We start from the raw sequence: 12,318 nt of genomic DNA, 5'->3' as shown, positions 1-12,318 counted from the left end.
ACAAGAGGCACTAAAAACAATATAACGAACCATTCCACTGTGTTTCCTAAGGGGCGATCAATGAGATGGCCACCCATCCAGGTTACTACGAGGACCTCGTGGAGAAGTCGATGGGCAAGTACAACCTGGCAACCGAGGAGATCGAGAGGGACCTCCATCGCTCTCTGCCCGAGCACCCGGCCTTCCAGAACGAGATGGGAATCGCCGCCCTCCGGAGGGTGCTTACTGCGTATGCCTTCAGGAACCCCAACATAGGATACTGTCAGGTACGCGTATACACGCACGCACACACGCACACACACACACACACACACACACACACACACACACACACACACACACGTGCACACACATACAAACACACACTCACACACGCAGGCACACATGCACACACATAAACACACACAATTCGCATTAAAAAATAACCTCTGGAGGCAAGATTGTTTAAATACCTGAATAACGGGAAGCCAAGGCTTGGCTGCACCCCTGGCAAATGTAAATGTTTTACTTTCTAACTGCTATAGGCTATAGCAGGAAGAAAGTAGGGGTGCACCGGTATGGACATTTGTGGCCCTTACTAATGTTTAAAATAACAATTTAGCCGATCATTATAAGAAATAACTGTTCAGAATATGCAGCTTGGTTGACTACAAGTAAACAACACAACAACATAGCCAGCGCAAAATTGATGCTTATCAACAATAGATATCGGCTAATGCCATCGGTTAAAATCTGCTTTATTTGCCGATACCGATATTGACCGATAGCGGCAAATATCGTCCGATACCGATATGTTGACGATATATCGGCGCATCCCTAGAAGAAACTGATCTGCCACCTAGGAGAGCTTCTATCCAAATATTCACTGATGAGTCTGACAGATTTTCTTTGCATTGAAAAGCTCAGCTACCTTGAAAGAGGACCGTGCAAATGATAATAGTTGTAGTGTTTTGAAAACTCTGCAAGTAAACATAAGGCAAATGGATATTCTGCATCCAAAAGAACGCACATTTAGATGACATTGGTAACATTGTGTTTGTGTACCATTGTCTAACGCTGTGCATCTCCTCCTCACCAGGCTATGAATATCGTCACATCAGTGTTGTTGCTCTACGCCAAAGAAGAGGAGGCTTTCTGGCTGTTGGTGGCACTTTGTGAGAGAATGCTGCCTGACTACTACAACACCAGAGTTGTAGGTCAGTTGTGTGTGTGTGTGTGTGTGTGTGTGTGTGTGTGTGTGTGTGTGCGTGTGTGCGTGTGCGCACGTGTGCGTGCTTGCCTGTTGATGGTGAAAAGGGTATTTTTCCCACCATGAGATGTTCTTTTCAATAGAAATGACTTTGGGCATGTTCCTTTTTTAATATCTCACATGCTCAGATTAATTTGTTTTCTTTCATCTTTTTTTCATGTTTGCGCTGTAGGGCAAGAAAAACAAAGATTTCATAAATTGATGCCCTATTTAAAACTTTGTTGTATGATAGATAGATAGCAAAGGAAATACGTTAACTGACCAACCCCCTCCGTCCTTGTCTCCCCCCCACGGCCCCCATTGATTCATTATATAGTCTAATGGCCCTTGGGATAAAGGAGTTCTTAAGTCTATCTGTGCTGCATGTCTGGGATAAAAACCTGTTACTGAATTTGCTCTTCTGAGAATAAAGTGCTGTGTGCAGTGGGTGACTAACATCGTCCAGGATGGCTAGTGTCTTGGCCAGAGTCCTCTTCTCTGCCATCACCGCCATCACCTTTTCTGTCTAGTCTGGCTGTGTCCCTCTGTCTGGCGTTCCCTCTCCAACACACCACAGCATAGAAAAGAACGCTGGAGACAGTGTCACAAAGATGTACAGAAAGACTATCTGTTTTTTGGTTATATAAATAGGCCTATTTAAACTAAGGAAAAGTATTAACAAGACCTGGTGACTAAATAATGACTACATTGGTGAAAAGTAACCATTCTGGACAGTGGACATAGCCTATAACAGGGGTGCCCACAATTTTTTGACTTGAGGTCTACTTTTAAAATTGCCAGCTCAAGGTGATCTACCAACCAAAAAAATATTATCCCATTGCTTAGAATACTCAAAATAAATAACATTAAGGCATTAGGACTGTTTCAAAATCAATTCTATTTATTTACCTCTTCAGTTACCCCACATTGCAAAGAAGAGATTTTTTGTTAAAGTTACTCTTTGTAATAACGTCAATCAATTTCAATTTGTAATAACATATTGCTCATAAAATGTTACAAATATTAAAAGTATCACAAAAAAGCATACACAATCACATGAAGGAATAATGCACCACTCAACTCAACCAGAGCAGAACTTCATACAATTTAAGTTAAAAAAATCTGAACTATCCCTTTAATCAGATGACTGCTTGCAGCCTTGCACTGAATGGAGTCCGTCAGCGCTGCGTAATCCGGACAGTCACTGCTGACAGCTAGTCTTAAACAGGCCTCCAAATGATCGTCCGTCAACGTGGAACGATATTTGGACTTAATTATCTTCATGTGGGAAAACGCTGATTCACATAAATATGTGGAGCCAAATAACGCTGTGAGCGAGGCTGCACAAGTCCTGATGTTTGGATACTTTTCCTCCACGAGTAAGTTCCAAAACTCTCCATCGCGGGCGCGCAACTTTAACTGTATGCCAGCCTGCAGTGCCATGATCTCATTCTCCAACGCAGAAGAGTTCATGTTAAAAAGTGTTGCTATTTTCGAGGCAATGGAATCAACATCAGCTTCTGAATGGGAAGCACATTAATGTAGCGATGGGCTCGAGTAAGGCAAACGCAGTTGGACTTGGAATGTGACATTGTGAAAAAATAATCTTCTTCCCACTCTGCATGGAAGTGATATGTTTTAGGCTTCTTTGCCGCGCGCATCTTGCTATATGAACAATGATGGATAGATATCCTTTTAATTTGTTTGTTTAACAACAGAACAGACCCGACGTTCCCCACACTTGAAAACAAGGCACTGCATTGTGGGGGGTTTTAAAGCCGCCGCCGCCGCCTGCCCGAGGCGAGGTTGTTTTTTATTTATTTTTTGTTCATGGCAGGGCCAAGCGGTCTACCTGCGCAGCGCTTGTGATCGACTGGTCGACCGCGATCGACGTAATGGGCACCCCTGGCCTATAAGGTTTCCGCCCGACAGCAACGATATACAAAAAATACACGTTAATCGCAAATCGTTAATCGCAATTAGTTGTGTGACAATTCATCGTCAACTTACATTCTTAATCGTGATAGCCTGTGTCCCATCCCTTTAGAAGCCCTGGTAGACCAGGGGTGTATTAACCCACATCCCATCCCTTTAGGAGCCCTGGTAGACCAGGGGGTGTATTAACCTGTGTCCCATCCCTGTAGGAGCCCTGGTAGACCAGGGGGTGTACTAACCTGTGTCCCATCCCTGTAGGAGCCCTGGTAGACCAGGGGTGTATTAACCCACATCCTATCCCTGTAGGAGCCCTGGTAGACCAGGGGTGTATTAACCCACATCCTATCCCTGTAGGAGCCCTGGTAGACCAGGGGGTGTACTAACCTGTGTCCCATCCCTTTAGGAGCCCTGGTAGACCAGGGGGTGTTTGAGGAGTTGGCCAGGGAGTACGTCCCCCAGCTGTACGACTGCATGCAGGACCTGGGCGTGATCTCCACCATCTCCCTGTCGTGGTTCCTCACACTCTTCCTGTCCGTGATGCCTTTCGAGAGCGCCGTGGTGGTGGTGGACTGCTTCTTCTACGAGGGAATCAAGGTCATCTTCCAGCTGGCTCTGTCCGTGCTCCACGCCAACATCCACCAGCTGCTGGGCTGCAAGGACGACGGCGAGGCCATGACCGTACTGGGCAGGTGAGGAGGGTGAAGACCTCAGAATACGTATGAATCAATGTCATGTGCACTGTACTTGGTGCGTTCTTTTTCAGTCTACAGTACTTACTTTTACGGTTTTACCTTACTTTATTTGTTTATTTAGACGGGTCACGGGACAATGCATATTAATGGACATTATATAAATGCAATGTAAATACACCGGATTTAGCAAAAATGCTAATTCTCATCCACTATCCCCACATAAAAACATAAAAGAAAACAAGCAAACAGTACCTTACATTAGGAAACATATATAAATAACAATGATCTTGCTATTTCCGAACGCGCCCATTGTGTCAGTGGGTGCTTCAGCCCTCAAGCACCCCCGGACTCTACGCAGCTGAGTGGGGATGTTTCTTCATTGTATTTGATTTATTAGTCACAGAGGTGCTGTGCTGCTTACATACAAAAATAATACATTAAGGCTAAAAGGATAGCACAAAAGATTTAGAGAAGAAGATGTGTGTAAATTGTGTATTATGCATGTGGTAAGTTCCCGGTTGGTTGTATTGTAGGTACTTGGACAGTGTGACCAATAAGGACAGCACCCTGCCTCCCATTCCCCACCTCCACTCCCTCCTGACTGACAACGGAGAACCACATCCTGAGGTGGACATCTTTAAACTGGTCCGCAGCTCCTACGATGTAAGTTAATGAATGAATGTAAGTCAATATGTATGTATGTGTCCAGTTTCTGATCTGATGTAGATCCAACCCAGATCAAAATATTTCGAATACAAGTACTAACATAGTGTGTGTACTCAAATTATTCTCTATGCGGATGTATCATAGCCCTGGCGATTGTATAACTATTGGTTTCTTTGTGTGTGCCAAACACACATCACCTACTACTCACGTGTTGATGTTGCTTGCTTTCTGACGGCTAACTGTCCAAGTGATGGCACCAAACAACTTTTCTGACATCCCCTTTCCATTCTGTTTCTATCAGAAGTTCGGATCTATCCGTGCAGATGTGATCGAACAAATGCGTTTCAAACAAAGACTGAAGGTGATCCAGACCATTGAGGATACGATCAAACGCAACGTGGTAAACACCTCATCTCACTGGCATGTGACATGTCATATTCTCATCTCGCATTAATACAGAATCACAGCAAATATTTGTGAAAATGCTCAAGACCAGCTGTTTGCCTTCATGTAAAGCAGGGGTCTTCAATAGGGGGTCCATGACCCCTAGGGGGTCCACAGAGATTCTGCAGGGGGGCGGCCAAATCTTTGTGTGATAGGATTTTTTTTTTGTACATTAACCACTTGAACCCTAGCGTCCCTATTCTGAGGAGAATTCTTTTGCCAAAAATAGTGGATCTACAAGCTAATCTGCAACACAATTTGATACAATATTTAGTCGGGTCCCTGCTCTCAGCTAGGTGGTCCTTGGACTGAAAAACATTGAAGACCCCTGATGTAAAGGCAAATTATTTATAGTCACAGAGTCACAGACTCACGGATCACGATGAGGGCCTTAGATTAATTTACAATCAGAAAACATGTAATGTAGTTTCTACATCTGTACCTGCCATAGTTTTGTTAGGGCGGGTCACCAGAAAAAGATTATATAGCATCAAAATCTGTTTAAAGGAGTAGTTCATCCCAAAAATGACTTATTTTCTATCAATGGAGATTTTAGATTTTTTTTGCTATGCCAATAATGTGATAGATTATTGGCTCAGGAATGTGACAAAAACAAAATCTCCATGAATTCAAGGCTTCACAGGGTGTGTAATTGATAGAAATAATAACTTTAAGCGTATATGCATCGGCTATTTGAAAATAGCTGATCTACAAGCTCATAAACAATTGAATTTGAACAATTTGGATAACATGAAGTCTTCTATGGGTGTCCCTAGCACAAAATAATTCAGATGTTGTTCCACAGCCAAATACATATTCATTTGAGGGTCCTTGACATGAAAACGTATGTAGTCGGTGCATGTACAGTAGGCTGCCATGTAGTTGGTGCATATACATGCATAGGCTGTTATGGGCTTTGGCATAAAAAAAAACAACAAAGCTACAGTAAAATATAGAAACATTTGTTACTAATGTTGTTTGTTGTTACCAATGTCCCCTTTTAAATCCTTACATGATCTTATATTGTAATATTTCCGTGTCTCAGGTCAGAACTATTGTAACAGAGTCTGCTTTCAGCATCGATGAACTGGAGGAGCTATATGTCCTCTTCAAGGTGAGGATTCTCCATCAGTCTTTGTGTGCATAGAGTGTGTTGGTCACAATGCTGATGCCGTGTACATAACAGGACAGGACATGAGATGCCAGGACATAATGTCAATTTGTTCAGCTGAGATTGTGTGCTTTTTCACATTTGAAATTGAAGGTGACAACATATTTAAAGATGGAAACATCACCAGTCCCTCTCTGCCGAATGGCTTGATACAGGGTATTACAGTAAACAAATGAATCTGTGCAAAAATACACCTTAAGATACATTTCCAATTCCACTCCAAACCTTTACAAAAAAGTAGAACAATGTTCCCAGTCTGCTCAATTCAGATGGTTCACATCTCTCTCTCTCTCTATCTAGGCTGAACACCTGACCAGCTGTTACTGGGGAGGCAGCAGCAACCCCACAGAGCGCCATGACCCAAGTTTGCCATACTTGGAACAGTACCGCATTGACCTGGAGCAGTTCAAGGGCCTGTTCGTCCTGCTGTTCCCCTGGGCCAACGGGGCCCACTCCGACCCCCTGGCCCTGCACTTCTTCCGTCTGCTGGACCACAACGGAGATGGTCTCATCAACTTCCGCGAGTTCATCAATGGCCTGGGTGAGTGGTTCTAAAATCATCACAGTTTTTGATATTACATACACTGAACAGGTACATTTTTGCTTATGATGCCTAGGACATGTCCACATGTCCTATCAAATTTAACCGTGGGGTACCTGCCTGGGACGTGTGGTCTTTTTTATCGATATAAAACGGGATCGCTAAAATCTATTTTTCTGACCGGCTGTTGCTAGGCAACACCTTGCTCAGCGCTCCAGCACATTTTGCGTGCATGTTTGTAAAGTGTGTGTGAGGACACATGTATACAGTTTGTACATATAGTACAGTATTTATCGTCTATGTCCTTGAAATGTGGACCAAGAACTGTTTTATTGACATCATCATCATACAAGGAAGTTATGCGGGAACGCCTACTGTACTGAGTGGCAAAAAACTACTTTCTGGCCTTGACAGCCCATACATCCAAACAGTCCTATCTGATTGCATTAAACGATGTTAAACTCACTTTGCCACTCATTTTATGCATGCACATACCTTCTATAGTAACTAAGAGTAGCCGCCATGTGAACATTTTGTTTGACATTTTCATGTCTACTGTATACCTATCTTTCTGACCTAAAGTATTGTATATAGGGTTTCATACTTTACTTGTATTTATTATATTTTACCATGCAAATAAACTCAACTCAACTCTGAAGCCTTGCGAAAACATCCCTTCCTTACTGAGTGTCTGCGTGTTCCCTAGGTGTTCTGTACCATGGAGACCTGACTGAGAAACTCAAGCTGCTGTACAAGATGCATGTGTTACCTGGTGAGTAACCTTGTGTGTGTGTGTGTGTGTGTGTGTGTGTGTGTGTGTGTGTGTGTGTGTGTGTGTGTGTGTGTGTGTGTGTGTGTGTGTGTGTGTGTGTGTGGTAGTTAGTAGAAGAGTGAGGGAGACATTGGTAGAGATGCAGACAGACAGAATAATGAAGTACTTGCTAATGCACCGTCACAGCAGAGAAAGATGTTTATCTGAGAGAGAAATGAGTCGCTGACTTGCTTAAACAGACTTCCACTTTTGTAGTCAGCACCATGTCCTATGTAATGTGCACACATGCATGCACGCACACATAATGAATTGCATTTTTATAGCGCTTTTCCAAGTGCTCAAAGCGCTTTACAATGGTTCATTCATTCATAGTTCATACTGTACATTGGGAGGTGAAGCGGCGAACAGTCGACACCAGCGTCCTCACTTCCCACATTCACACACCAATGGTGGCGAGCTCACACCGACCAACTCATTGGAGGCAGTGTAGGGTTCAGTGTCTTGCCCAAGGACACATCGACATGTATACAGGAGGAGCCGGGATTCGAACCGCCGACCCAAAGATCATTGGATGACCTGCTCTACCTCCTGAGCCACAGCCGCCCACATCCATGCATGCACACATGCTCACACATTTAATACGCTTCACTGAGCACAGTATGCTTCAAATTTAGCTCTAAATCAGACACACCCTTGTGGCGCTTCCTCTCCATTAAGGTTTTGATAGTCTGATAACTTTGCTGTCATTCAGTGACCACCTGCGTTTTCAAGTTTTAACAGTGTGACATTCTCCAGTACAGGGTGTTTTGGAAGGTTAGCATCCTTAAGTTACCACACAGACACACAACAAAACACATTCTGAACACACTTAACATTCACATCTTGCATCATTCTTCACTGTGTTGTCCAGTGAAACTCCCAAAAATGTTCATAAAAACAATGACTGCATGGAATAAACTAAGTTCTCAGTCACCACGACTGATTTCAGTCTTGTGGATTCCATAGAAGCCAGCATGTCTTCAATGGAAGCATATTGCACAGCAAAAGTAGCAGATCTACAAGCCCTCAATGCGTCTGACCAGGGGACTTTTTGGGGCGGTTCTGGACAACCGTGGGTCCGACCGACTCGACACAGGCCACTGCACCCCCTGTGGTGGTGTGGAACGCGTGTGTTGAATTTGAAGACGGTGGGCGAACGGTTCTCAAGTTACGTGGATTACACACGTACGTACATACGTACAGATAGAGACTTGGTGCATTTATAGATAGATTGTGTTCATTTTAGTTTTTTGGGAAACGGCGCTAGCGGGGGGAGGGCTCTCCTTTCACACTGTCACAACTTGCACGTTAGGACACCATTTTTCAGCCGTGAGATTTTATTTTGTGACTGTTTTCCATGCTCTGTTCTACCAGAGGTCAGCCATGAACACGAGGAGCCTGACTCTGCCTTTGAGGCAACGCAGTACTTCTTTGAAGACATCACCCCAGAAACCTCTCTTGGTGAGGATGCCATGAAACACAATATGATCAGCTCAATGGGAAAACAAACACGTTTATGATAGTATGTTTATCCTGTCTGGGCTAACTGTCATGTTTACCCTTATGTCCACTGTCCACAGGTCATGACCCAAAGTGCAAAAATGAGAAGGATGACGGCTTTGTCAGAGTTACATTTAAGAATGAAAAAGGTGAGACAGGTGTTAAAACAGACACCTGCGATGCAGTGTAGCCTATGTAGCAGGACCATCGTCATCCATTTAATTACCATCAGTCATGAAATGGATGGGTGAATTTAGTTATTGGGGAACAAGTCCATGTTTTACCAGAAATGTGCCTGTTAGCCAACAGTTTCGCCAGTGCAACAAAAACAAACGGACTAGTAGATGTCTTAATTACCGGTACATGAAATGACAATTAATGTAACACCCATTGTGAATACCATATCCTGTATACATGTTACAGTGAAAAAACTACACACCCCTGATTACCGCCATTATCTCAAACTGTGGAACCAAGAGACCAAGCCTAAACTAGAAAACTCAAAAGACCTCCCGAAATTGAACCAGGTAAGCCTTGTCTGCTGTACCAGTCTATGATACAGTATAACATCTCTTTTCTAAGCATGTCATAAATAATATGCGAACATTCTACGAAGATGGTAAATGTACAAGCTCACTGAGAGCTTTGTTTGGTGAAGAACTTCAGTGTAGAGGGGAAAATGAGGGTAAGGGGCCTGGTCGAGTATTGTATAGGTTTGAGTGTGTAATCTCACCTGCTGAAGTTTTAATGTTTTTGTTTTTAATAATTATATCTCAATCTTTGAGTGTTTTTTCCCCTATTTTTACCAATACATCATTCGCTAGCTACTATGAATGCAAATATCAGGGAATTTCATTAATTCGTAGTTATTAACCATTGATTAATTAATAGGTGATTTCCCTGAGAATCTGAATTTCCCTCTGGATCAATTGAGGTCTATCTATAACATGAAAATGACAGGATGCTAAATGCTTGTTATAGTCCTTAATCAAAGATTTATTGTACCATTTGAGAAACAGTCATTTGTGTGTATGTAGGCTACCTTGACAGGAAAAACACATAACATAATCCATCGTGAAATGGGAATGGCAACAAACAGTAAAACTGCCCTTGAGCAAGTAACCTAACCCCCAAACCGCTTCAGTGGAGCTGCTCAATGGCTAAAAATATAAAACTGTGGTTGTACTGAACAGCTCCCAGGTGTGAATGTGTGTACTAGCTAGCAGTCATATTTCTGTATTCCCTGCCGCTTATAATGCGCCTGTGGTGAGCCCACTTCTGTGCATCATGAAGTGAACTTTTCTTTCTCTCCCTCAGACCCAGTTCATCGAGCTGTGCAAGACGCTGTACAGCATGTTCAGCGAGGACATGGCTGAGCAGCAGCTATACCATGCCACAGCCACTGTCACCAGCCTGCTGCTGGAGATGGGCGAGGTGGGCAAGCTGTTCTGCAGCTCCACCGGCAAGGACCACCATGACCACGAGGGCAACCTGGACCTGAACCGACAGCTTGACATGAGCGATGCCACGGAGGATTCCATTCTCCGCCAGGAGACTGGAGTCTTCCCGCAGAGCATCCAAAGGGACCGCTTCCTCCCCGGGGGCGTGGAGGAGAGCAAGCCAATGCCTATCTGTGGCAGTGCGGGGAACGTGTCAGGCGAAGGCTGCGAGCAGCTGCCCGCCACCCCCACCATGCAAGACATCAAGCTGGAGGACTCGTCTTTGAAAGACACGGGGACGTCGTCGGCCATGCTCATCTCGGATGACGAGACCAAGGACGACACGTCCATGTCGTCCTACTCGGTGCTCAGCGCCGGATCCCATGAGCTGGACGACAAACTGCAGTGCGAGGACATCGCAGAGGATACTGTGCTGGTGCGCAGCGGGGGGCTCGGCCCCCATGCCAGTGGAATGGGCTCTGGCGGCAGGCCTCGCGGTAGGGGCAGACCCAACGAGAGACCCGGGATGCCGCACAGCACCAGCATCGACAAGGACTGGGCCATAACCTTTGAGCAGTTCCTCGCCTCTGTGCTCACGGAGCATGCCCTGGTGCAGTACTTTGAGCAGCCTGTGGAGATTGGAGCCCGCATAACAAATGCCAAAAACGTTAGGAAGGTAGGGCGCCCCCTGCTGTCCACTAGCGACTATGAGATTTCTCTGTCCGGCTGAGCGCTCTTGACAAGACTATGTTTGGACAACGCAAGACTCCGTTTCCATCTATGGAAACATGAATCAATCAATCTGTTGTTGGTGTGAAAACGTCCCATCAGTTCTAGAGGAGGCCTTTGGGGAAATTAAATCTATAAAGTTTATGTGTATGATACCCGTATGAATGTGAAGGAAAAACTCTTGAAAGTGTATCTTGCCAGACATCACGTAGAAAGACTATCAACGTGTGGATTCTTAATTCAGCCGCGAGGGAAGCAGTGAAAGACTATGGGTTTTGCTCCAATTTAAATCTTGGTGTGCATATTGTAGCCGAGCTAGTCGTAATTGATAACATTAATATTGTAATCTCGTGTACACTTAGGCTAGAGGAAAATGTCCAGAGTCCAGTACACTTCTAAATGTTTGATTAGTTTGCTCACAATCAGTGCTAACATTGCAAAACGTCAACTGTTTTATTTATTTTTTTAATGTTTTTCTGTCATTAAGGTTTTGTTCACTGTTTATCAGCTTAGATTTTGGCTGTCACTAGATGACAATACAGAAATATGAATGATGCTGTGAAAGTTCAGTGGACTATCACAATAACATTTTAAACGTCTTCTTAAATTGATATTTCGTCGTGGTTAAAAGTACACCGTAATACCGTCACACGAGTTCCTGAATTTCTTTAATTGTGTAACTGATGATATAAAAAGCTGATCCACTCAAGCCCACTGAAATAATACAATGTTCACCATAATTCACATTACTAGTATACGTTAACACATGTATGACTGTCAATAATGGAGGCTACGCTGGCCAGATATTAATGGCATTTCAGGAGCTCATATGGAGCCTAGTTATACTACTATACATGCCAAGAAATAATGAAAAATATGATACTAAAGAGAAATATTGCTTTAACCAGCACCTGCACTTTCTGTAATTGTAAGGAAAAGAAATGTTTACAACACAGGAGTTCCACGAATATGTACTGTATCCTGCTTGCCTTGTGCCACACTATTGATGTTGACTGTACTGCAAAGGCGGCTCCCCCTTTATTTGTTTTTGTTTTGAAACATATTTGTACCCTTTTTTATTTATACATTTTTACACTGCTGTTTTTTTATGTTGTGTGTGTGTGTGTGTGTGTGTTAACTGTCCAATTGTACATGCTCATAA

General features: G+C 43.7%; 1 protein-coding gene across 1 annotated transcript in view; it reads left to right on the top strand.

The window, feature by feature from the left end:
* The window catches only part of tbc1d9 (TBC1 domain family, member 9 (with GRAM domain)), a 34,183-nt gene extending 21,934 nt beyond the window's left edge, over positions 1 to 12,249 (top strand). The window contains exons 10-21 of the mRNA XM_080759380.1: positions 52 to 266; positions 1,079 to 1,196; positions 3,567 to 3,852; positions 4,389 to 4,518; positions 4,823 to 4,921; positions 6,011 to 6,079; positions 6,437 to 6,677; positions 7,384 to 7,449; positions 8,863 to 8,949; positions 9,069 to 9,137; positions 9,412 to 9,515; positions 10,306 to 12,249. Coding sequence (XP_080615506.1) covers positions 52 to 266; positions 1,079 to 1,196; positions 3,567 to 3,852; positions 4,389 to 4,518; positions 4,823 to 4,921; positions 6,011 to 6,079; positions 6,437 to 6,677; positions 7,384 to 7,449; positions 8,863 to 8,949; positions 9,069 to 9,137; positions 9,412 to 9,515; positions 10,306 to 11,157 — 2,336 coding nt within the window. The 3' untranslated portion in view covers positions 11,158 to 12,249. The remainder of the gene's footprint in view (positions 1 to 51; positions 267 to 1,078; positions 1,197 to 3,566; positions 3,853 to 4,388; positions 4,519 to 4,822; positions 4,922 to 6,010; positions 6,080 to 6,436; positions 6,678 to 7,383; positions 7,450 to 8,862; positions 8,950 to 9,068; positions 9,138 to 9,411; positions 9,516 to 10,305) is intronic.
* Positions 12,250 to 12,318: the final 69 nt, after the last annotated feature.

This window comes from Protomyctophum bolini, assembly GCF_963924005.1.
Source record: "Protomyctophum bolini genome assembly, chromosome: 3".
In the NCBI taxonomy this organism is placed as follows: Eukaryota; Metazoa; Chordata; class Actinopteri; order Myctophiformes; family Myctophidae; genus Protomyctophum; species Protomyctophum bolini.
This window is presented reverse-complemented; position numbering and strand designations above follow the sequence as displayed.